We start from the raw sequence: 27,280 nt of genomic DNA, 5'->3' as shown, positions 1-27,280 counted from the left end.
CTCGCCCGTGGAAAATCTACGCGTCTATGGAGGCTCGTTACGATCGTTGACGAAGTTACGGTCCCCCGCACGCCCACCAGTCGCCTTAATTAATAAACGAGGGTGTCGACACGTACCGAACAACGTTACGAGGGACGTCAGTTTACGAATGATCGTTTCACGCAAATAATTAATCCGTTCTGCTTCGACCGAGGTACATCATTTAATGTAGCGAGCGAAACACGACGTTTATCAGCATCTTCAACTCAATACACGTTGGCTAATGTTGCAAGTTGTGGCGGTTCTATTCTTCAAATTTCATTTGTTCGAATACAAAATTTAGCAAAACTTTGAACGTTCGAACGAAATTTCTTTGCTCCTTGGAATACAGTTTCGGGTTATTACGCTGATTTTAATCGTGTCGACTTTAGGCTTCGAATACGCGATAAATAAAGTTTCATCGAGTACAAATATTTCATTTAAGGTTCATTTAGAATTCAGTACGCGTTTTCAAATGTGAAATATAATTAATTTCATAAAACGAATACACAGTATCGTTGCGATTATTTTTACGAAACCATATTCCAACGTAATAATTAAATATCGACCATAAGTATCCAAAACAAGTATCGAGTTCCTACCCCTATCATTTCAGAAAACAGAAAATCAAAATCTCCAAAACAAGTATCGAGTTCCTACCCCTATCATTTCAGAAAACAGAAAATCAAAATCTCCCAAGTAAATCTCCCAGTACGCAAAGTTTCGACCGAATCGGTGACCCGAAGGCCTCGCACTCTCCTTTTAGTCGAGCGAGAATTCATCGAACAATTACCAGGAACCGTATTTATAGAGCCGCATTATAAAGCCATAACGTCGAACAGTTCGACCTTCACCCTCGTTTCATCGTCAAGAATACCGTGTTTTTTATCTCTCGTAACACGATGCGCAATACAAGCCATAGGTAGCTAGGTACCGATCGTGACACCTTATCGAGGGGGAGCCTCCACCCGGTGTTGTATTCACTTCTATACCCACCAGAAGCAACCGAGGAATCAGCGACACGGTGCGTTGTTGGTAGACGCAGTGCAAAAAAAAAATAAAAAAAAAACCTTCAACGAACGTGGACGAGCTCGACCGCGCCGTCGACGCTAGCAAAAGGTCGCGTTGGGGTGGTGAAACGGAATCGGTAAGCGCCGATCAGGCCGGGTCAGGGCTCCCCTTTCTTTCGAACTCGTCCGAGAATCTTTCATTGGCCCGCGGTGCGAAGCATTACCCGTAACGAGAAAATTTTCGACCTGGTAAATCGGATCCAGGGGAAAGAACGGAAGCTACCGGTCGGGCAAAAGAAGGAGAATTAAAAAAACAAAAACAAAAAAACAAAAAAAAAAAGGAAAAATACAGGATTTCGGGAGCTAACCGTGCCAACTCGGTGATTTGTTGTAGGTTATCCCCGGCCCGGCCTGATGCGCGCCGCCCCAATCGCGACGATCTCTCTTCGTCACGGTCGCTCCCAAGGTCGCACGAAGTGATCGCGTTTAGTTCCTCTTATTAAAACCCTGGAAGACGATCCTGTTCTATTAAAGGCGGCTACCTAAAGCGACCACGATGTCGACGACGATACCGATACTCAACATCGAGCTCGGCGAGCTCAAGGAGCTTGTCTGGATGAAGCTGCAGGAGCCGAAGGCTCAACGCAAGCTAGTTCTAGTGATCGTCTCGATAGCGTTGCTGCTCGACAACATGCTCTACATGGTGATAGTGCCGATCATACCCGATTACCTCAAGTACATCGGCGCGTTCGGCGAGGACGAAGGACAGGATGCGAACGCGACCGGGCCGCCCGTTCATCACGGTCAAGATTCAGCGACGGGGGTGTTGTTCGCGTCGAAAGCCATCGTTCAGCTGATGGTGAACCCGTTCTCGGGCGCCCTGATAGACAGAATCGGTTACGATCTGCCGATGATGATAGGACTGTCCATAATGTTCTTGTCGACCGCCGTTTTTGCTTGCGGCAGGAGTTACGGTGTCTTGTTCTTCGCTAGGAGCCTCCAAGGAGTGGGCTCCGCGTTCGCGGACACCAGCGGCTTGGCCATGATAGCGGATCGTTACACGGAGGAGTCGGAGCGCTCGAAAGCTCTCGGTATCGCGTTAGCTTTCATTAGTTTCGGGTGCTTGGTGGCTCCGCCGTTCGGCGGCGCTCTGTATCAGTTCGCCGGCAAAGAGGTACCCTTTCTGATACTCGCTTTCATCAGTCTCGCCGACGGATTCATGCTTCTGCTGGTGATGAAACCGCTGAAGGAGCAGCTGCAGATGAAGCACGAGGACCAAGCGCCGTCGATACCTATATGGCGACTGCTGATGGACCCGTACATCGCCGTGTGCGCCGGTGCCTTGATGATGTCGAACGTCGCGCTCGCCTTTCTGGAGCCCACCATCTCGTTGTGGATGGAAGACCACATAACTCGGGATAATTGGAAAATGGGAATGATATGGCTGCCGGCGTTCTTCCCTCACGTGTTCGGCGTGATAATCACCGTCAAGATGGCCAAGCAGTATCCCCAGCATCAGTGGTTGATGGCCGCCGGCGGTCTCGCGTTGGAAGGCCTGTGTTGCTTCATGATACCGTTTTGCACTTCTTACAAAGTTCTCATGATCCCGCTATGCGGGATCTGCTTCGGCATAGCTCTCATCGACACCGCCCTGCTGCCCACTTTGGGCTACCTGGTGGACGTCAGATACGTGTCCGTCTACGGCAGTATCTACGCCATCGCCGATATCTCGTACAGCTTGGCGTACGCGGTGGGGCCCATAATAGCCGGCGGCGTCGTCGAGGCGATCGGCTTCACCGCTCTGAATATCGGCATAGCGTTCTCGAATCTGCTCTACGCGCCCGTGCTGATGTACCTGAAGCACATCTACGACTTCAAGCCGTTCCAGGACGAAGCGGACGTCCTGATGCAGGACCCGCCCGACAAGGAGTACCAGACGTACGTGCTCCAAGAGCAGAGGACGCTCTCCGGTGAAATCGGCAATCACCTGAACCAGACTCGCATGGAGACGAACGTGGATCAAGGTTACGAGCAGAATTACCAAGGCGGCCAGAGCTACGAGCAGCCTGGATACGGGCAGAATATTAATGCACCGGGATACAATCAGGCGGCAGGTGGGTACGAGCAACCGCCGATGTACGAGCAACCGGCCAATTACGGTCAGCAGCCCGCTCAGGGTTACGCTCAGCAGAGATCCTACGGGCAGGAACCCCAGGGAGGAGGTCAGATGGACGCCAATCCATTCAGGAGACCTCCTCCTCCTCCTCCCAACGTCGAGCAGAGACCCGCGGGCGAGAGCAACCCCTTCAGGCAAGGAATGTTTTAAGTTCACGAAACAGCCCGCTGGTATTCGTCACCGTCGATGATCGAATCGATTCTCGGTGGGAATGCCTCGCCACGGCGATGCGAATACCACAGAACAGTCTTCGAGACAAGCTTCCAGTTATTAAGAAAATTAACGTCGTGTGCACGCTGACTATCCTCTGGGAACTATGGCGTTCGGTATCTTTCGGTGATCATGAAGTGCGTCGATAATGTATCATCCTGTGATTAGAAATTCGTCGAAGCAGACTTCCAAAACGATTACTTCGATATTGTAGGAATCATCTAACGAGGGTACATCACGAGGTTCTATGCTCGAATCGTTCTCAACGATGGTCTTGGCATCGGGTTAAGTGGTAGTGTCGAGAACACTTGTAGAAGTTAGTGTTTTACGTTCGAGGAGTAACCTCGCGATTCGAGAGATTCTTGATTAAACCGAGGAGAGAGGGGAAACGTAGATGAAACGGGGAAGGAGAATGGGATTAGTGTAGAACTATAAATTGTGAATAAACGTCGCCAACGTTTAACGCGTCGACTGTCGTGTTAAGCGAGTTTGAATAAGTGTCTCGGATGATCTTTTACGATATCATACGAAGATCCATCGACCATTTTTTACGAGTAAGGAACTTTCGAGTATTTATTTCCTAATTCACGTTGAGAGTATTAGCGATCACTGATATCTCGTTGGTAAACAAATTTAGAAATATCACTTTTTAAAGAAATACAGTAGACTTTCGTGTACGAGAATTTTTCTCGCAATAACGCGAGCAGGGGATATCTTTTAGGGTTGCTTAAGAGCCAAATTATAATTCTGTCTGGAAATCAAGGGCTGGATCAAATAATTGAAAACGAGTTGCTACTTTCTACTTCATTTATTTTAATGATATAATTTAATGCTTTGGAACAAAATTCTGTATAAATTTTATAATATAACAAACAACACACGAATCTAATGGGAGAATGTGCTTGGACTATAAAAATATCAATATTGACGTTAATGTTATTTAATGACAGTCGTGTAGAATTGAGGGATGTGCATTAATAAGGAGGCAGATCCATTTATAACCAAAAAACCATACAAAGATGGACCTACCTCGTTACTGCATTCCCTCAATTGTCAACGTTTTCGTCTGTTATTCTTGCCCGAATGTTTTATTAACAGTATTTCATGACAAATTATTTTTCTCGAGAAGGTGAAAGTTCTAGGTGCGTTGTACGAGAAGTCGCGTCACAAGGAAATATTAATCGCGATATCTCTAACGCGTTGTACGGTAGTCTACTGTATACATGTTTCAGAAACTTGTGGTAAATTCTTTGGAAACTATGTTTCGTTGAAAAAGAAACCAACATGACACTCGACGCGTTAGAAGTAAGAAAAGATGTTGTACAGGGTGTCGCAAAAATTGTAACTACACTTTGATTGTTTATAACGTGCTTATTAAATATGATAGAATTTGCTTTGAACATTTACAACAACCTACATTAACTTATATTTTTGTATCGCAAGTTGATATTTTCAAATTGATGCTGGCATAACGAACCTATGGAATCGCGCATATTTAAAAATATTTCATACGAAATTTCAGCGCACTCCCTTCTCAATGAACAAGTTGGATGCCAAACTACTCGTGAAAATTCTTATGAGACTATCACTTTGTTCCTATATACAACCGAAACTTATCTTTGTTGAATTGAAACTAGTACTTAATTCACGAACGTTATACAGATCTCATCTTCAGAATTAGTTTATTTAATATTTTAGTGAAAAATTCTGTCACCCATATATGGATGACGCGGCGATCAACGTGTTAATCAACGGTTGCAGATTCTGTACACCCACGTGAAAAGGATGTAGTCGTGCGAAGTATTGAAGAAATAATATCCCGCATCCTCGAAATCTGTAAAAATGACACGATGGATTCCGGCAACAAATCCGTTCACCAGCTAACAAAGTCTAGTACCATTTTCTCGCGACACCGTGTATACGTTTGGACGTAAGTTTGCAGACCAATTTGCACGACACGTCGGAAGGAACGAATGATTTGCACAAAAGTAGAAATAGAGAAGCGGTGAGAGTAAGACCGAAGTGAGAAACGTCACGCGAACGATGCGAGGGTGATATACACGAGTACAAGGAGAAAGGTAAACATCGTTAGAGAGTAACGGAAAAGAAATATCGGCGAAAGGGGTGATCCCGGTGGATAGTTGTACGTTGTGGACGAGAGTCGAAGGAACAACGTAATCCCAACGGAGGCTTCCCCTCAGCAAGGACCTTCGTTGGCGAGTTGCCGCTGGCAAATCCTTGGTTTTTATCGGTTAGGTTTGCGTTACGTTGCTGAACCGAAGTATCATATCATTAGTTAAGACGACAAGAAATTAGCTTCGAGCTTTCGTGTAGGTAGCTGTATAGGAAACGTGTACGGCGAACGGGAGGACACGGTTCTGCCTCGGCCGTGGTGTAACGATATGGGGCGGTGTACGTTGCGCCTATTAACGCGTAATATGTCGTTGTTATTCAATTTTACCTCCTATTGTTAATAGACGAACGGTACTTTCATTAGTAATCCGAATTAAACGTTGAACGCGATTCATCAGATTTCGAGAGACCTCGAGAGGTATTACGATACGATAGTTGCATTGTTTCGACGTGCCAGATTGCTAATCGGTCATTAATGTAAAGGTCGGAAATTTTATACAGTTTGATATTTATCACTTATAATTTAACCGTGGACGAGGATCGAAGAGACTTAGTCAGCGTTCCATTAGCACATTTTTAGTAGAGCGGTACGAATCGTTTCTGAAAGAAGTACGATGGGCAAAATAAGCTTTGGCACACTCGTTTTCTTTTAACATTTTAATGCGTTATCCCTCTGAACTCGAAGCACTTCTTATAGGCACTGACGAAGCTTCACGTTTGGCGATCCAAGGCAGTCGAAGTGCGTTCCTCTGGTATGACAACAATATACTGTGCCGGAGATCGAACTGTTCGATAATTCAAAGTTAGATTGTATACTTCGTTGATCACATTGTTTGGTCGTTTGTTGAACGATGAAATTAAGAGTTTCAAAGTTAATTTTTGAAGTCAGGAAAACGTGGTTAGATCTCGAATCAATAAATTCACATACACTTCTTATCGAACCGTACATGTATATTTAAAGAGAAAAGAAATTACAATGTCTATAAGAAAAAAAAAATATATATATATATATAATTATGAAAGAATATATATGAGCAAAATAAGGAAATATGTTATACATATTGCACGTGGCACGCACAAGAAGAACGAAGAAGGAACAGAACGTATTTCGTGTCCTTTCAGTAGGTGTCAACCTAGCATGCCACTAATCTATATAATATAGTAAGGTGTGTAATTCAATAAAGAGATATATTATATCGTGGCGACAAGTGTGATTAAGCAAGAGTTGATTCGAGATAGCAGTGATGGTGTCTTTAGTGTGATTTAAAAATGATTATTTTGTGTGATCAATCTATAATTCGAGTGATAGCGACATTACACCATGAGTGAAGAAAAAAGTGAAAGTATCGCGATACAGTGGTTTTAGTGATACCGAAGAAAATGTAAGATAAAAGCATACAGCCAACGTTGTCTGCAACGAAATACACCGATTTGAATCATCAACTACATCCAAAGCACTTGGACCACAGATAATTTAAATAAAGCATTCGAATAATTTAGCTCATTTTTTACAAGTGATTCGATAGACAACATTGCATAGTAAACAAATTTATATGCACAATAAGTTATTAGTAGAAAGAAACTGATTGTTCTGCCTGGAAAAATTGGAAAGATGTCCCAGATACTTCTCCATTTAATGGATATCAAAAACGTATATTTTCTATTAATATACTACTTGAAAATATTTTTATATTAAAAGAAAAGTGAGTGTGCCAATACTTTTTCTGTCCGCTGTATATCGAGTACTACATATCTGTATTTTCATGAGCTTAGTTTTCTATGTATAGGCGTTTTCGTTTCAAGCTCGGTGGTTTGTCTCGTCGTGAAAAATCGTGCAATATTTAGGTGATACGTAGTTTACATATCTATATGTATATATGCATATTAATAATTATCATGCGCAGGCGACTCGCACGTAAAGCTTTACGAGTCCTTTTGAAACTGTCCAACAGAGACGGTCTATCGAATTAGAATCTTAACCTTCCTTTTATCGCGCAAGTACGCTCACCATCGTCAAAATTCGAAACTCTAGTTGTCAGTTCGTAAATTTACATATTGAAAATTGGAAAGACTATACTCTGGAAGGTAAGAGCATGTATCATTGCGACTATATCTTTAAGCAGTGATTTTTAACCGATTCCCTGCAAATGTTTGACAACGACACTAACAATTTGTTGAATTTTTAGTAGTCCTCAAAATTGTTAGTAAAAATAATGGATATTTCGATCATTTTTCCTGGTTCGGTCGTTATATTAACGATCCACTTGAATACTTCAACATGTTCAATTCTTCCATTTTAGGTGCCTTTTAGAAATAAATAACTCAATATTTACTAATAGAAGAGTATTTGATGTAATGGTAATTGATATGAATTATTTTACGTCAAAAATAATTATGATTCTAACCTTTATTTTAATTGTAAATCGTTATTTAAAGATGGGGCTGTTACAAACAGAAGACAAAAGTTAGCCTCTGCATTTTCATAATTTATAACAATAATGCCAGTTACATTGTTAAGATATGGGTGTACAAAAATATATCATCCTCCATATATATATATGTCTGTATATTATTGGATATATAAATATATATTCAATCTACAATATAATATATACTATTTATATATATAATTACATATATATGTATACGATATATATAAAAAGCCTATCAATTAATATTGTTTATGAAAATCTTAAGACGTCTTAACGATACTATAACCATGTTGCTCCCTTTTGTCAAAGTAGTGAAAAGTGATTGCTAATAATCACTTCTGTGTAGTTGATGCAACGTTAAGCATCATAGAAAAGAAAAAGGTATAATTAAATCTGTCAATAATTACCACCAAAAAGTTGCAGTAAAAGCAATGTTAATTATTGAGTAATTTTTGTAAATTTCAAATTAACTAGCTTGGTAGTTGTAGTGTTAATCATTATTAGGTTAAATATTTATCTAATTTTAACGTTTGAGTTGTTTATTTCTGAAGAACCTAAAATATTGAACTGGTATGTTAAAGACATATTATTATTATTATTATTATTTACGATCAAGACCTGTGCCAGGTTTATTTCTAAATCGTTTTCTACGTTTCAAACGGTTAAATAGCATTGTTTCAAACCTTGCCCTGTTACAAAATAGCAAAGAAATGGAAACGTAGTTGCAAGGCTCGTCAAATTTTACGCTCGTGTCCGTCGCATATTCGTACCTACTCGTCAATACTCAGATGTGTCGCGAGGAAACCATGTTGCGAACAAAGTTTTCAGCAACGAGGCGCGCGATTGAAAAATTCGACAACTTTCGTCGGATTCGGGTGACGACGATCGAGAAGTTCGAAGATTCGGGACGGTTATTGTAGCCACGAATAATAGAGGATCGTTGATGCTGTACATCCCCATTGGGTCCAAGACATAAAAAAATTTACTATTGTTTTAATAAGAAAAACAAACTTTAAAGTATTCACGGTTTCCTCGAATGTTTGAACGAATAAGTTTACGATTTTAATATGGTTAAAGTATATCGCAAACCTGAGCCTTTATTTCAAAGATCTCGATGACAACTTATATTCGATATGGCATTCGATAGAGGTAGGATCGAATACGATATAAGAACGAAAATTGTCGGTTGGGTTTAAGAAAATGGGATACCCTCCGATTGAGCTGATTTGTTTTATTGCCTTGACGAACTTTTGAGTCGGTTGGCAGTAGAATAGTTTGGTTTGAACATGTCCGAACTATCGAGGTTGAATTTTTTGGTTGAGTTTAAGAAAATGGGATACTCTCCGATCGAGCTAATTTTTGTATCATAGATAGCCTTTGACCTAATGATTACAATGGTGGTTATCTTGACCCTTAACCCCCCATCCCTCTCTCGCCAGGGGTCAATAACTGAAACGGTTCAAAATGTGATTTTTTGCACCGATCTCGATGAAGCACTTCATTCCCAACTTTTTCTTCCTACGTGGAGGAACATCATAGCATCAGATTCGAAATCTACTGTCTGAGAAGGTTTGGGGTAGCTTTTGGTGGGGGCGGCAATATTGAATACTGTGAATGTGCGAATTTTCTACACGGAAATACTGTCTGAGTAGGTTTAGGATAGTTCTTGGTGGCCGTTAATGCAAATACTGCCTACACGAAAATACTGTCTGAGTAGGTTTGGGGTTGGTGCTTCGACAAACCCCTGAAAAACCGACGTTCCTCCACGGAAAGAAAAGTTGAAAATGATGTATTCATCGAGATCTGTGCAAAAAACCACTTTTTTGACAATTTCAAAATCAAGTCAACAATCAACAACTTCAAAGTCAAGATGACAATCATTGTAATGGCCAGGTTAAGGTTTACTTTACTAATAAGTAAGGTTTACGATAAAAAAAATCATCTCGATCGAAGGGTACCCCATTTCCTTAAACTCAACCGAAAGTCTAAATTAAATGATAAGTTTGCTGTTTCCAAATCAATTTTTCGTTATACATATATACACGTGTGAATCTTATTCATGTACATACTTATAATGAAACATATATTTGGAAACATTCAACCTATCATTCAATTGTGGTACTTGAATAGACATAGAGGGTATGGATACATATGGAACTGACTAAATATCTACAAAAACATATCGTTAAGCATTTGACCGTAGACAAATTACTCTTCGTTTACGTCGTAATTCGCCGTTGTAACCATCGAGATCGCGAAGCTGCTCGATCGTCGTGACCACGAAGATCGTCGCGAGTGCTTTGAATTTACAGTGCCTGAACATTGAAGTTGTCATCCCCTCCCTAGTCGCCGCGAACTAAACACCCCATAATCACCGAAACGTGTGTATACTCGAGACGAAGCATCGTATAGATTCTAGGTGCGTACCTTAGGCATATCTTTACATCATAGGCGACGCAGATTCTGTTTCTTCGTAGCAGATAAGAAAATTCTGAGAGCGTTATACATACATATTATCCGCAATGGTAATTTCGTTTCTATGAGCTGGCCTCTATGAATAAAGATGGTAGACTAACGATTAATAAATTTGCAACGCGTCGCTTGCCGATGGTTATCGACGAAGGGGGACCGTTTCTTCTAATAGCTGTTAGGATTCTACGTGGGCAAGGTTGTTTTAACGTTATACTCGAAGATGGAACGAAAGGAGAGTTCGCTTGGTCTTAGAATGAGTTGTCGCCGTGGGTTCTTCTGCGGCGGCGTTGTACATACGTTGCGTACGCTGCAACTATTTATGAAAATTCGCAACGATAGAGTTTGTTGTGATGAAGTATCAAAACGTTGTCCCTATACTCGAACACGAACGATAGCGATGGACGACGAAAATAATGTTAACGCTAAAACTACCGACAGTCAACGCGTGTCTATTATAATTACAGTACTTTATAAAGTAGAGGAGGAAGAGTCGAATCGATTCGTCCGACGAGAACCAGAAATGGAAGGTAGCTGACACGATTCTGAACAACAATTTCTTTTGCAAAAATATCGGTGGAAGCTTAGTTTTTGAATTATTAGCGAAAAACCACCAACAGTCAACGCGTGTCTATTATAATTACAGTACTTTATAAAGTAGAGGAGGAAGAGTGAAATCGATTCGTCGGATGAGAACCAGAAATGGAAGGTAGCTGACACGATTCTGAACAACAATTTCTTTTGCAAAAATATCGGTGGAGACTTAGTTTTTGAATTATTAACGCTAAAACTACCGACAGTCAACGCGTATCTATTATAATTACTACGATACTTTATAAAGTAGAGGAGAAAGAGTCAAGTCGATTCGTCCGGTAAGAACCGGAAATGGGAGGTAGCTGACACGATTCTGAACAACAATTTCCTTTGCAAAAATGTCGTATGATGCTTCGTTTTTGAATTATTAACGAAAAATCACTGACCAATCACAGCGCCCAATTAGCGCGCGCTCAATTAGCTACGCCCCGATCTGGCATAACCAGCCAATCCTGGCTCGAGCCTATGCTCTCACTGCTGAGCGCGCGTGAATCGGGCGCTGTGATTGGTCGGTGCTTGTTCCATTAATAATTCAAAAACGAAGCACCATCCGACATTTTTGCAAAGGAAATTGTTGTTCAAAATCGTCCCAGCTACCTTCTGGGATACCCTGTATAATTAGTTCCATACTTTAATAATTGTTACTAAAACCTGGGTAATCGTTGAGCAATTTTTAATAAAAACGTCAAATTGACTAGGTTGGTAGTTCTAGTATTAATTTCGAAGAACTTTGTTAAAAATTGAAGTATCAAACGATTGCTTGAACTTCCGTTGAAGATTGTACTTATATAATAAAACTGTAAACAGAAGTAAACATCACGATAAGTTCCCGATTTAGGTATCTCGTTTAAGGAACACTTTATGGAGCGTTGTTGAGATTTATTTTTATAAAATCAAAGCGAAATTAAGCAACATCTATTCAGTTATGACAATATTTAAATTGTTTGATAAGCTATCGTGCTGTTGGTATCCTAGGAAATTCTTTTTGTTGTCAGTATATAGTGTATCATTCAGGAAACGATGTGCAGTGGTCGGAAATTCTGAAAAACACGGCTGAAATTTCAATTTTGCGATGTCACATTTGTTTCTATACTAATTCTATACTAATTTACCTGAAAGCAATAGAAAACATGTAAACACCACAAAAATACAAAATTCGCTTTAAAATGCATTGTATTTAAACAAGATAAATATTTATTTTATTCCGTATTATGTCTTTGAATAAGACAAGCACGGCAGAAATTTCAAATTTGCGATGTCACATTTGTTTCTATACTAATTCTATACTAATTTACCTGAAAGCAATAGAAAACATGTGAACACCACAAAAATACAAAATTCGCTTTAAAATGCATTGTATTTAAACAAGATAAATATTTATTTTATTCCGTATTATGTCTTTGAATAAGACAAGCATACAGTTTAATATATTTTAGTCGATATTCGATCATTCTCCATATTTAGCCCCAAGGTTGAAAAGGAGCGTCAGCGTACCTTCGTTACACGTTAGGTTTCAGTGAATGTAGATGTACTATACCCAACTATCGGAATAGGTACATCAACTATAATAAACCTAAACTTCGAAGTTAAATAATAACGGAATCGATATTTCGACTCAAAGACTTACGTACTTCGTGTTTAAAATCGTAATTCGAAGTTCACGAGCGACGTCGTGGCCAGGAGTTTGGGATATCCGCTAATCGTGCATCACGGGACATATTTTTGATACCTTACCACAGACATCTTCCCACCTATTTTAAGTTACGCTGTATCATAGCGAGATTATATAATCTTATATCGCAAATATGTGTATATAACATATAAAATATTCTATAGAAGATATACATATAAGCATATATTAGACGAATAAATTCTATACGTACAATTATATATACAATGAAAAAGCATTCCTTTGCGTTCGTCCCCGGCGGGAGCAAGAGATAACTATCGAGCAAGACGTTGCGTGTACCTATATTGCAAGTTGTATCACAATTCTACATACATACGCGTATATATATATATAAGTATACACACACCTATAACCGCGTAAATACGTATTCGTAGCTACTTTTGTCTCTTGTAAATACATTACAGACGTGCGCGACACATATTACGAAAAATGGAACGGTGATGTCTCCCTTTTTCCACGCTAGGGACCTGCGTATATATCCTTGCCTAACATGTAACATATCGTCTGTGTGCGGTGACGGTCGGAGCGAATGCGAGAGCGATTTAAATGCGAAACACACGAACGAACGAAAAGAAACGAATATAAGATAAAAATGAACGCGCAGGGTGCGTCGTATTCGCGACAAAAGCGGGGTTAACGTTGCGTTTACGAGACGCGCGAATAGACGATTAGATTACCCGCGATATTTTTCTCAATTACGCGTGTTCGTTTCCCCAGAGGGCAGAGGATGAAAGGAAACACAGAGGTCCTGAGGAACGTGCGTGTTAACTTTTTGCGGTCGTATATTCGCGATTCTTATTCGCAATGGAATTATTGTTAGATAGGGCGCGGTCGGTCGATTATTGCCTAAAAAATGAAGAAATCGTATTCGAATTGTAGTTCGTTTTTAACTCTGTATGAATTTATGAATACACTGTACGTATACTATATATATAAAATTATAAAATATATATTATAAATATAATATTAAATATTAATATGAATAATTTATATTAAATACATTAAGTATATATTTTAATATATATATATATATATACACACACATAATATTATGTATTAAATATATAATGTATATAATATAATATATTATATATTTAATATATAATATATATATATATATATATATTAAAATATATACTTAATGTATTTGATATTATATATATATTTATTTATATATTAATGTATTTAATATTTAATATATATATATAGTTTTTATATTACCAAACACAACTATTGATTGATTAGTTTAAATACCACTTCTAATTTGTGAAAAGTATAAACTTTCTTGCTTCCTTCTGGAAGTCCTCCTAGAGGGTTGGAAAAGTTAAAACGTAGCATAAAAAGGCCCAAACGTTTTCCTACTTCCTTGCGTATTGTTTTAATCGGCGTATATGTTGTCATATATATATGTTGTATCCGCCAACATACGTTAACGTTAGATTTCACTGTTTATGTAACGTTCGCATGCTCGTGTCCGAAAGAATGTCCCGTGATTCGACCGCAATAAGTTAACGATGAATTAGAATCGTTGCGTAGCGTGGTACCTACATTGGATTGATGCAAAAGTAATGGAAATCCACTAATCTTGTAAATTTTAATCGTTCATCAAAAAAAAAAAGGTTTCAATTCAATTGCTAACTTCTGAACCTCTTAACAACCCCTCCTGAACAACCAGGAGAAGGAGAATAACGTTTCTTTGTTTAACATTAGAACTACCAAACCAGTCAATTTGGCTTGTGCATTTTGAGCTTCTCTTTAAAATTAGTGGACTACTAGTGACGTTCATGCCACAATTTTTGGTGACGTTCATTGTAATAGAGAACTAATTGTACTGATAAATTGATACGATCCTACCCCATGTAACTTCAAAGATTACAAACGTATGTAATACATACCATGTATAGTAGGTACGCGTTGATCGTCGGTAGTTCTATTGTTAAAAACAGAATTATATGACGTACATTTAGGAACAATCGAAGTCGCAGACGTAAATTCCGATTATTTCTTTTTGAACAAAGAGAGTTTGTTCGCTTGGGTGAAATTTGAAAGAAAAAAATGTTCCAAATACAAACAGAGTTCTACAATTTATCAGCGTTATTAATTTCTTGTATAAACGTGTTCGACAATTGTTGCTTTTTCTGTAATAGAAAATGGTATGTTAATCGTTTATTATCGTATGTTAAAAGGTGGCCAACCGAGCACTCAGTCCGCCAGGACCATTGTGCTCTTTCATGTATATAGATTGTCTCTATAAATATTTAGGGAAAATTTGCCTTGACGTACGTCCGTTAAGGGTTAAAACTTTAATCTCGAATGCCCTAATGTAAAATAAAACGTAAACAATGTATTATCGTAAGACTTCGCTATCCTATGAACAAACTTCTATTATCCTTGCGCCAATCTGATATAAAGAAACCTCGAAGTTATCGTCTAAAACCAGCGTAACAGGTTGCGCAATGAATCCAAGGTCACGTTTCGATACTGTTCTAAAAGATTACAAAAAAAAAGAAGAAGAAGAAACCATTAGCAATTGCAATACACTCGCACTTCCGCCATGCATATACACATGAACGAAAATGCACCTGCACGTACTAACGAGTATATATGATATATACAGGGTGTCCCAGAATTGGTGTAAAAACCGGAAATGGGAGGTAGGTGAGAGGGATAGTTTTCCTTTGCAAAACTTTCTGTGCTTTGTTCGTGAATTATTAACGAAAAAGGATCGACTAATCACAGCGTCCGAGTAGCGCGCGCTCAGTTGGCTACGTCTCGACCTGAGGTAGCTAGCCAATCCTGGCTCGAGTCTATGCTCTCGCGACCGAGTGAGCGTGAATCAGGCGCTGTGATTGGTCGGTGCTTATTTCATTAATAATTCAAAAACGAAGCACCATACGATATTTTTGCAAAGGAAATTCTGGTTCAAAATCGTCTCAGCTCCGCATTTCTGGTTCTTACAATAATTCTGGGACACCCTGTATATACTAACCCACTGGCATACACGATACACGGTTATTATATAATAGGTATTTCCATGTATAATACGGTTCTTTGTCTAGGACAATTACGATTAATAATACGGGTAGGAATTTACTATACATGGATGTATAAAATTGGCGTGACTTAATTCCAACTCTTCACAAAATTACTATTAAGTATTTATTGTTTTACGAGAATTTCAAATAAAGATGACGAAATAGCATATTCTGCTAGCATATTATGTTGTATCAGCTTAACTCCTTGCTCTATCATTGGCCCTATCAATTTTGGGATATGCCATAATCAATTATAAAGCCGCTTGCTCACTTCCATGCAACGTGTCTGACTCGAAAATTCCGCATTACGAGTCTCGCATGTTGTTGTAGGCCAAGGAGTTGACAAAGGCAAAGAAACTAAAGAAACTTGCGAATTACACGGGAATGAGACAATTAGTCAGTGTCGACGATGGTTAAAAGAATTTCGGTCTCGGAACTGGGACCTCTTTAATTCAAACCGAAAACAATTTTACAAAAATTATATTGAAAATTAAACAGAGAGATAACAGAATGTATGAAACGAAGTAAAATATATTTTTCGTTAAAATGTACATGTATCGAGATTTGTATTAAAACTTTACTTAGGAAAAATCGTATTATACGTGGAAAAATGTAATACAAGCCGTAAAAAAATGAAAGTGCACGCGAGAGAGGGTGACTCTATACACACAGCGAGACACACATGTATGTATGTATATTTAAGAATATCAAGTATCGAACTGCGTATGTACTTGGAACCTATGATACTGTAATGTTGTTGATCCGGTTATTAAACATGTCATTGTTACCGAAGAATACTATGCGTTATGCTCCTTAACACCGTTAATAACCTTCAACCAAACTTCATTATACATAGCTACACAGTGAATGACGGGCTACCGTTTTGAATGATTTGATGCGTTGAATCGTCGTCCGTGTGTCTTTGAGAATATCGCGGTTCATTTGCCTGAGTAACTGTTGATCGATTGAATAAAAGTGACATTGATAGAAAGCTTGAGTTGATTTCTTTTCACAGACATCGATAGATCAAAGTATACTAGAAGTAAGTTCGTCGACTGTTTTTATTTTTAGGAAACGATTCTTTCTTCAGTTCTTTCCTTCTCTTGTTTTTTTTATTCGGCGTATCAAACTCTTACATGTTCATCTGCACGATTGCAAACATTGCAAACTTTATAAATATTCGTTTCAATACAGTATTTAGATATGTAACACATTGCATGCGGGTATACTTTGTCGCTCACTTACGCCTTGTTCTAATTGGCTGTCGCGCGACGACAAAATCAGCGCATAGAATGTCCTTTTCGCCAGAAAACGTAAATATTATTCCAAAAAATAAGGTATAATTAATTATTAATAGGGTCTGAACCTCGGTATAATAATCTGAAACTTTAAAATGCATTAAATATGTACGTCTCCGAATTAATTAAATATTTACAATGCGTACAGTAACATTCAGTGTTCGATTAAATATTAATAAGAATCACGGTTCAGAATAAGTATTCATCGAACACAGAAATCGTGAGAAATTTTTATATATACTTACGTCTGTTAGCTGGAATAACTAAAAATTAATTTCTGACAATAGTTACATTAATTATTGCTGTAATATTACACCGCGCGGACGATAAATTGCTGAATCTTGATTCATCTGTACTTTTCCACACTTTTTCTCTTCGAGCTCTACTCAAACGATCCCAAACATCCTCAATAATATTTAAAATAATTTAAATCGGCTCTCTCGGGTGGCCAACTCATAACTTACAATATTTCATTCATCTGTAAATTTTCTAAATAATTTCTTACAATTTTATTGTACATATCTACAGTACACTAGTATACATACATAAAGCGCAATACTAAATATACGCTACATTTATTTCATTACCATAGATTTATTTAAGCATAATGCATCCAATTTTGAGCATTGCAAGAACGTTTATTCTTGAACATCTTCATACCGATGAAACCATCCACAAACATCAGGGGATGTACGCTTTTGGTGGACAGCACTCACCAGTTTCAGTCTTTCAAACTCTCCCAATGAACGAAATGTCTCGGTACTCAAACAAGAATTTGAACCCTGCGCCACAAAAAGTTAAGCAGCGTAATCCTTCGAAAATAGCGGCACACGCCGCGTGGAATTCGGGCCTAATGAAAAAGCAAGTATAAAGCTCGCAGGCGGAAGGGAGTGGCGAGAAAGCATTGATGGGATGTCTGCGGGGCCCAGTGCCAACCTAACCCCATCAAAGTGTAATAATATTTATATTAGGGCGCGGCTGAGAGGGTTGGGGACATCGTTGGGGATCGCGTTGGGGATATTCGAGGGGTGGCGGACTAGCCTGGATATTCTGGAAACTCCCCGTTACGAGTGGTTTGCTCGTTCGCTGTTTCTGATATCGATCTAACTGGTGATTAGGTTTGTTGGATTTTCTCTTCTTAACACGATGACTACCGCACTCATTCGCATGGAAGTCTCCACAGAACTAAAATTTCGTCTCGAAACAACTAGAAACTATAGAATCTAATATTTGTCGTATTACTTATTTTTTAAGTCTCATCAAAATTAACGAATACTATCCAGTTTCTGATATCGATCTAACTGGTGATTAGGCTTGTTGGTATTTCTCTTCTTAACACGATGATTACCACACTCATTCACATGGAAGTCTCCACAGAACTAAATTTCGTCTCGAAACAACTAGAAACTACAGAATCTAATATTTGTCGTATTACTAATTTTTTAATTCTCATCAAAATTAACGAATACTATCCAGTTTCTGATATCGATCTAACTGGTGATTAGGCTTGTTGGTATTTCTCTTCTTAACACGATGACTACCACGCTCATTCGCATGGAAGTCTCCACAGAACTAAAATTTCGTCTCGAAACAACTAGAAACTATAAAATCTAATACTTGTCGTATTACTTATTTTTTAATTCTCATCAAAATTAACGAATACTATCCAGACCTGCTTTCATCAATAGTTAGTCCCTTAAATTATTTGTTGAAGTCCTTTAGTAAAAAGCTCCGTCATCCATATGTGGGTGACGTGGCGTTTAATGTGTTAAAAGAGGAAGTTTTCGTAACAAAACCATCTCTGCGCGTTTGGGTTTCTTTCCTAGACGTATTCGTATAGTAACCAACTTAAAATAAAATTAATCAGAAAAGAAATAAGAGGTTAACATTAGAAATAATAAACTTTAATTCTAGTAGCTTTAATTCTAGTAGCTTATTCTACTCTAAAAATATGTAGGAATATTGGTTATTATTTCTTCCCATAAAATTTATTAATAAAATAAATATGTGAAGTTTTATTTTGAATTGGTTCCTTTACGAATATTTATTACACCGATTGTAGTTAGTTGGTCTGAACGCGGTCTGAACGGAAAGTCTTCAAAAATCGGTCCGGAACGAAACGTGTTAAATAACGATACAAGCCTACCGCGTTTTAAAGGTACTAATTTTGATCTAAATAATATAAAAATCGTGTTCTAGGAGTATCGCGTTGTAGGGAGGTTTAACGTATTGATCTCCGGTCTCGCCGGTACCTGCCAATCTGTCGTGCTGTTTAATTCATGGTGTTACTTGAGATACAATCGCATGTTGTCCTACATTAAAGGTGTTCCCCCTCGCGTATACTTCTCAGACAGGGATATCGATCTGTTTCTATTTTTAGGGCCAGTTTATGATCGAGATTTAAGTTAAATTTCGTGGAACGAAAAACTTATTCCCCTTTTGCATGCTGTTTCGCTTACCGGGAATAATCAATGAGTAGTTAGGCACACGAAACTACCCCTTACGTCCGTTCGAAAGCAAGCTTCATCGTCTAGTAATTCTGGAATCCAGCACTGCGAATTCTTCCCTAAATAACCTTAAATATAATTCGTTACTTGGTACTTATTCATCAGTTTTTCGTAATTTCGTATTAAAATTCACCCACCAACTCAACGTGACATATTCTTTATCAGGTGCAATATATATGGTTACCTGATAAAAATTATAATTTATCCCTGCAGTTTAACATTGTGAATTCAGAACCTTCCTTAGAGAGTTTCTTTATTTATTTATTAGGGTGAATCAAAAGTTCGTGCATTTTTTACGTTGTTGCAGCTTGTGCAATTTTTTGAAGTCATTAAAATTACTCTGGCTCTTTTATATTTAATTATTAGCTACATTAATTTATTGATCGTTTAATTTTTTTTCGGCTTAGTAAAATCTTGAAGAATGTTGAGATTGGAGTATTTTTACGCCACTACTGGAACAGTTTAAAGCTACTAAATATACCGTATTTTGCGGACTATAAGACTCACCTTAATTTTTAAGCAATTTAAAAAAAAAGAAACATTTTCATTAGATTGCCTCTATATGGCCGTTTTTAAACTAGCTGGAATTTTAAATCAAACACTGGACATTTTTATATTAATTTCGAGTATAAGACGTACCTGAATTTTGGAGGCAAGTTCTCGAAGAAAAAAAGTGCGTCTTATAGTCCGTCAAATACGGTAATATTATCTTTGCTGCTTCAGTAACTTCAAACTCTTGCTTCTAAATTCTAACTCCTGCAAACATTTCCATGATTTTACCAAAACGAAAAAAAAAATTAAACGATCAATAAATTAATGTAGCTAATAATTAAATATAAAAGAGCCAGAGCAATTTTAATGACTTCAAAAAATTGCACCAACTGAAACAACGTAAAAAGCGCATGAACTTTTGATTCATCCTAATATTTCGGTATTTATACCGGTATGGACGTGAGATACCCGTAAAGTAAATACGAAATTACCGGTATCGAACGTTTAATACCGGTATAAAAAGATTTACGAAATACCGGTGACAATGTCACCGGTCACAAAAACAGATATCCTCTAAATATAACAGTATTCGGTCTTTGCTGGAAACTTCTAAGCGTCTCAAGGTTGCGGCATGCTAATTGAAAAGTTACGAGGTTTGTTACGTGACAGTCGTATTCAGTTTGATGGATTGTTAGGTCAAGTTGGCACTTGTTCTATTGATTAGTATTTTGTGTGGAGAGTTCAGGGACAGGGATATAGACAGCGTAGCGAGTTCGTTCGCGGAGATTTCAATGAACTTTCCCGGTCATTTCAACGAACTCTCCGACGATTTCAATGCACTCATTGTTCGTACAAACCTCAAACATAAAGCTCAGAATAAGCGATTATCTTATCAGTATTTAAATACTAAATATTACAAATATCTAAATATTTAAATATTCATTTTATGGAGAAAACATATTTCTTTTAGTAGTAGTATGTATTAATAACGATTAATACTACTGAAATACTATTGAAATCTACTGAAGTGTATCGGAAACTACTGATAACTGTTGAAACATATATTTAAGAATACTGATAATGTAACAAATGCCATTGAAAAGTACTAAAAGCTTTTGAAAACTACTAAAAAGTACTGAAACCTGCTGAAATCTACTAAAACCTACTGATAACTACTGAAACCTACTGGAATCTACTGAAAAGTACTCGCACCTTTGATCTAGGCTGTCTTTGATCTCTGCAGGTTGTCGCTTTGTTAAGAATCGTCAGCTGAACTATTAAGTAACTGGAGATATTTTAAAGAAATTAAAAGACAACGTTTTTCTTAAGCGAAATGTTCACTGAATATATATTTTCTATCAAATACAAGATTAATCATTCCTGATAAATTTATTCTACAGGCTTCTATCCTTTGAGAAACTAAACAAAAATATAGAGACGTATTCGTATTTTATCGCGAGTGTTCATTAGTTAAATTGCTTCCATCAATATTGGAGTGGTATTCCGATGTTCAAAGGCTTTTGCACGGTCGATTTTAGCCTTTCAACGTGAATAGCTTTCCGTGTTTCCTCTCGCAGGCATGATCAAATATTTCAGTTTCAATACGCTACATTTAATTAACTACACACGCACCGTATCTGATTGTGAGTTACGTGCACGGCCAACGGTTCCTTCCACACTGATTTCCCACAATTTTTAGTAGAAGCAAATCTAAAACAAATCATGTTCTTTTTTTTTTAATTTTTAAGGTTGCATCTAATCACCTGAATTATTAGCAACCACGTTAACTTATAAAGTGTCAATTACCCATTTGAGGTTTCGTAACAGTTGCCAAAGGTTATTGTGTCCCAGAGGTAAGGTGACGACGTATTTTTCTTTATTGAAAATTAGAAATCTTAGTTTTTCTTTCTTTTTTTCTTTCTATTCTCCTGTTCAAATACTAAATTCGTTTCAAGCTTTGAAGTGATGCTTTGAACTTTACTTTCAGAGCCTGCTTATTGCGGTACCTTTTCAAAAATACAATGTTTACAGTACTTGATAAATATCCTTTCGAATTAACAATTTACCAAACCCTGATATCGTTGCGCAGAGATTATTAAAATTCTCTTAGAACAAAGCAAAACGTTCTGCTTTGTACTGGCGATTGGTATTCATCTACTCCACTGTTTTTTTTCTGAATTGAAGTCAGGTGCTCTTGAAACGATTGCTACATAGTTGACGATATCGCAGGAGGAAAGGGAAGAGAAAAAAAAGAACGAGCGCCGAAGATGGGGAAGATCTATGGTGGTAAAAGAAACATTGATTGAACACAGAGGGTGGCAGGTTGGCGTTGTTGAGGACCGATGAGGCGAATAATCGGATTTAGGGATTACCGACGCTCTTCGTGTTGTCCGCAACACTGTTAGTCTAGCGTCGTCATCGTTTTCAGTAATCATTAACGCGATTAGTAAGTCTATTTTGATAACCCTTGACATGATAACGATGCAAATTACTTGAAGTTGACGTTGATAACAATCTTACGTTACGCGATATCGTTCGAGGGAGTCTAACCTTCTATATCAGTAGTTTACAAAATAAAACAAAAAATGTACATTCAACGCCACAATTTTTTTTTTATGTATTTTCACCTACTAAACTCGAAAATCGCAATAAAAAAATTTTCTATGTATAGTCTTTTTTGTACGAACTTTTTTTCGATTTTTTTTTGAGAAACCTTCACAACCTTCACCAAGATATCAAAACTATCGAGCAGCGATATCAAGGATATTGGGATGAAAGAATGTTGGGAGACAACATTTGGGTCCTCGTCAGAGAAACAGACAAACACAAAGCAAAGGCCAAAATTATTTCTAATCGTATTTCTAATCAAAATGAATTAAATAAACGTATTTATATCTTTGACACCGATAAAAAATACAGTAACAAAATTATACTTAAACTAATACTTGCATAATAGAATAGAAGTAATTTTACTTTCTATATTTTATTTTATTTGTAACGATAAGAACTGTTAACTGGTAAGATAATTTCATGAAGAAAACGTATTTCTTCTACTAGTAGTATGCATTAATAATGATCAATACTACTGAAATCTACTGAAGTCTCCTGAAATCTATTGAAAACTACTGATAACTGTAGAAACATATATTTAAGAATACTGATAATAACAACTGTTACCGAAGAGGATTAAAACCTTTTGAAAACTACTAAAAAGTATTTAAATAATATATTAAAATTAACATTTAAACGATGTGTCATTCGTTGCGGACACCGTCTTCTTTACACGTCCCTAATTTCGTTAATTTTCCGAATTCATAAAAATTCTTTGGCAGTTATACTTTTGAAGGTCTACACTTTAAACAAAAAATGAAAAAAAAAATCGATTTTTTTGAAAGTTCAATTTACAGTATTCCCTTCTTCCTTTAATCGTACTTTTATTTCTTCAAGAAAATTCGGGAAAATTTAGTTTCCAACATGGTAATTAATCTGAACGGAACGAGAATCTGCCAGTGATCAAAGGCAGCCCAGATAGAAGATGAAGAAGTTAAAATGCACGGCTCAATCTCGAGTCACCGACACCCGACACAGATCTACACGACGCTCTTACATCTTTATGCCGTTCTTCGCACCCTCCTGGAATGCGTAACTGTCTTTTCGAATCTCGTCGAGGAGTCTCGAAGGGCCCGCTGTCAATTAATCGTGCCTGGCCAATCTCGAAGGGTCGCGACTCGCTCGTGGTGGAAAGGGAAACGACGACGAGGCGCTAGAACCTAATTCGGCTCGATGTAGTCTACCACCCTGAGTTCCTTTCTAATGTCCGGCATCCCGTGAATCCGATTTGTCGGATCGTTTGTCTTTGAGATACATCCTCTGATACGTTCTCTCGATTGCCGGACGCAATCGAGATCCAAATATTAACGAGGCGTGAATTTTCTTACCGGGATCGTGCTTCCTTACGAGATTTTGTTGGAAAATTATTGAATGTATCGATAAAGTTGTTCAAATTTATCGAATTTAATCTAAAATGGCGTTGACCAATTATAGTCAATGTAAGACGTATTCGTACGGGAACCAATTTAAAATAAAATTAATAAGAAAAGAAATAAGAGGTTAACGTTAAAAATAATAAACTTTAATTCACGCGAATTCTGCTCTAAAAATATGTAGGAATATTGGTTAATTATTTCTTCCCCTAAAATTTATTAATAAAATAAATATATGAAGTTTTATTTTGAATTGGTGAAATGGACAAATGGTATGGAATATATCTGATTTTTTTTTTTTTTAATAAGAGTCAAAGATTAAAAACAAACGTCATTATACTACCATTGCATAATGTTCTCCTGAACATAAGTTAAAAAAATAAACGTCACTTGCAATTGGTTTGTTTTTAACATTTGGCTGTATGTATGTTACCATTGCATAATGTTCTTTTGAACAAAAATTAAAACAATAAACATCAACTATGGAAATTGTTGAAATAATAAATACATTGATATTTTGTTTACTTCAATTTGGAAAATCAGCCTCCTAAGTGTTAAACGTATCAATGATTTTGCTTTGATTCTGACGCGATCAATAACGATCTTCTGTGTAAGTGAGCATTAAATGTTTGATTTAACTTAAAGAAATTATAATTAATTACAACGGAGCAGTATACGATGCAGCTCATATACGATGCAATTTCTGTAGCCATTGCTGTAATTAAAAAGAGAAAAAACAAAACTACTTATTCGAATTTCAATATTGCTTTATTTTAATTAGTTATTCAAGCTATGTGACGGTAGCAATCCAGGAATTCTTGTCCGATATTTTATCGAGGACACGTCGGAAATTCGATTCTTGAGAAGAATGGCGTGGAGGAAAGTAGGGGTTCGCTTCCGATAATGACAGTTGCCTATCGTGCGATTTATCAAACGTAAGCTTATCGATGTGTCGTGTACTCGAAACGGAAAGGGTCGCTGGTAAATAGAAGGAGGCTTCCAAATATGACAAATTACGAACTTATAGTGCATGACTTATCATTTTTACGTTTCCCCGCGTGAATAACTTCTCTACGTGAATATTTTCAATAAAGAAGACGAAAGCCTTTCTCCCAAACGACAAATTAATATTTACAAATGGATGAACTTCATGAAATGTACATATAAATAACTGTTAATATCATTTTTCGTTTCGTAAAGTTTTCAATTTGTTTTAAATCCAATGAAATACAACATAAATGGTGTATTGAGACTGCCAACATTGATCTTGATCAAAAAACTGATACTTAGAGGAAGAATTGACTAACACAAATTGTTATTAATATTTAAGCTAATAATCAATGTTACTTTATACAGTATAAATGTTTAATTAATTAAGAGATATAAACTTTAATTCCACATATGCATTTGTTAATCTATTCAATCTTTTGGAAATAAAATCAACAGTGTTTTCCATATTTTTTTTGTTATGTTTATTAAATTCTAATTCTTTCAATGTTTTTATTAAAATAATTGATTAAAACAGCATGTTGGTAATTGTAAGCACGCGTACACGACGTTAAGAAGTTTCGACTTTTAAGGGAGTGTAACGGCCAGTGTAACGGCCAGTGTAACAGCTTTAAAAATAGGTGATTTTCTTGAACTTCTTTTTTAAAAAAACTATTAATAATTCCGAAATAATTTTTCTTGGGATAAGAAGAGGCATCCGTGAAATAAAGAAGAAAAATATTTTCTTGCCATTTTCTCTATTATCCATTGACTATACATAATCATGCTAAACACTTCCGGATTGTTGGTGCCTAGTACAGCACCTGTTGTAATTTCATTATTTCAATCTTAATCGCGCTACTACTTTTGGAACACGTTCTTGAAACATTCTACTTTCAATTTATGCAACAAAAAATCGATTTTTAGAACCTGTTACACTGGAATCCCCCTTAATATGTAAGGATACATAAAATACTCTCTATTGAGATGAAAGTAACTTTTCCTATCTTGTAGTGGACAATCATTTTCATCAATATATCCATTTTTTCCTAATTCTTTCTCATAAGCTTTTTCAATGCGAGAATCTGTCGAGATGAAAGTAACTTTACATAAGATACTACAGTATTATATTTATACGCATTAATTAGCGTATACGATAATCTCACGTGAGTTGCGTAATTTCGTTAGACATTCCGAAAATCGTCTAGCGTTGATATCTCGTTTTAGAAACGACGCACGATGGGACGAAACGGCTTTCGGCGATCAAAAATCGATTTTCGTGAATTCGAAAAATGGAAAAACTGTTTACGTGCATCGATAGAGGATAAATTGCTGTTTAACGTAGTGCAATCCGTTTTTTGATACATGCTTCCGTTTTGCTGTGGTGCGCAGTCGATATCACTCCTAACTTCAATATACGATTCTAAAAAACTTTGCTCAGAAAGACGATATTCAAATGAATTATAATGTTTACTAGATTTGTATAGATAGTATTCAATGCATAAAGTAAGTCAAAATGTTGACAACTTTTTAAATAATAGGGTCTGCTTGGAGAGAAGTACATTTAAGTAAAATTGTAACTTCACGCATAGTTATAAAAAATTGGCCGCACTTGTCCAAGGTTTCATTGCTATCACTGGAAAGGGTGAACCATCCTCTATCAGATTCTTCGAAGATCGGGTGCTCCTTCGTGCCCCTTTTTGAAAAATTGGTGATTGTACTTAGTGGGACTCGTGCGGAAAATGGTATGTACGTTTGTACGCTTACTTCTACGATTATTACGTACATCTTGTCATTTTTAAATTACTAAATACATTTCTCTCATAGTCAATAACAGGTTTGAGTCGAATTTTGGTTAAATAACAATAAGTATGTCAAACAAGTGAAAGATATGGAACGCGTTACACTTTATACGTGAATATTTGGACACCCTGTAGCTCTAATTGATTTATGCTCGTACAATTTAAGTATCATAGTATAGGGAATAAGTTCGTAAAATTTCATCAAAATATTTTCAAGAGAACCAAAGTTACGGATTTTTGATCGCCGAGAGCCGTTTCGTCCCACTGTGCGACGTCGTCGAGGTCGGAGGGTTAATGCGATAGTACAGGTAGTACGATACACGTATTAATGCATGCACGTGTGTGACAAGGATCGCGAGTGACGCGTGTCTATTATCCTATTTCTGCGATAAGCACGATAGCGAGTGCGGGGTCGCAGGTTCGATAATGACGGTCATGTATCGC

The 27,280-nt window shown here is 37.2% G+C and overlaps 1 protein-coding gene across 4 annotated transcripts in view; it reads left to right on the top strand.

Moving 5' to 3' along the window:
• LOC128875942 (vesicular acetylcholine transporter) overlaps positions 1-27,280 on the top strand; it is a 128,134-nt gene that overhangs the window by 3,363 nt on the left and 97,491 nt on the right. The window contains exon 3 of one of the 4 annotated variants that reach the window (XM_054121984.1): positions 1,423-7,016. The exons of 2 other annotated variants lie outside the window; for them this stretch is intronic. In XM_054121984.1, the coding sequence (XP_053977959.1) occupies positions 1,585-3,354 (1,770 nt within the window). In that variant the 5' untranslated portion in view covers positions 1,423-1,584 and the 3' untranslated portion in view covers positions 3,355-7,016. Of the gene's footprint in view, positions 1-692; positions 7,017-27,280 lie in introns of those variants that run through there. One more of the 4 variants, XM_054121985.1, reaches the window with a different exon arrangement.

Source organism: Hylaeus volcanicus, chromosome 4, assembly GCF_026283585.1.
Source record: "Hylaeus volcanicus isolate JK05 chromosome 4, UHH_iyHylVolc1.0_haploid, whole genome shotgun sequence".
Taxonomy (NCBI): domain Eukaryota; kingdom Metazoa; phylum Arthropoda; class Insecta; order Hymenoptera; family Colletidae; genus Hylaeus; species Hylaeus volcanicus.
Note: the sequence above shows the minus strand (reverse complement) of the source record. Positions and strands in the feature narration are given on the sequence as shown.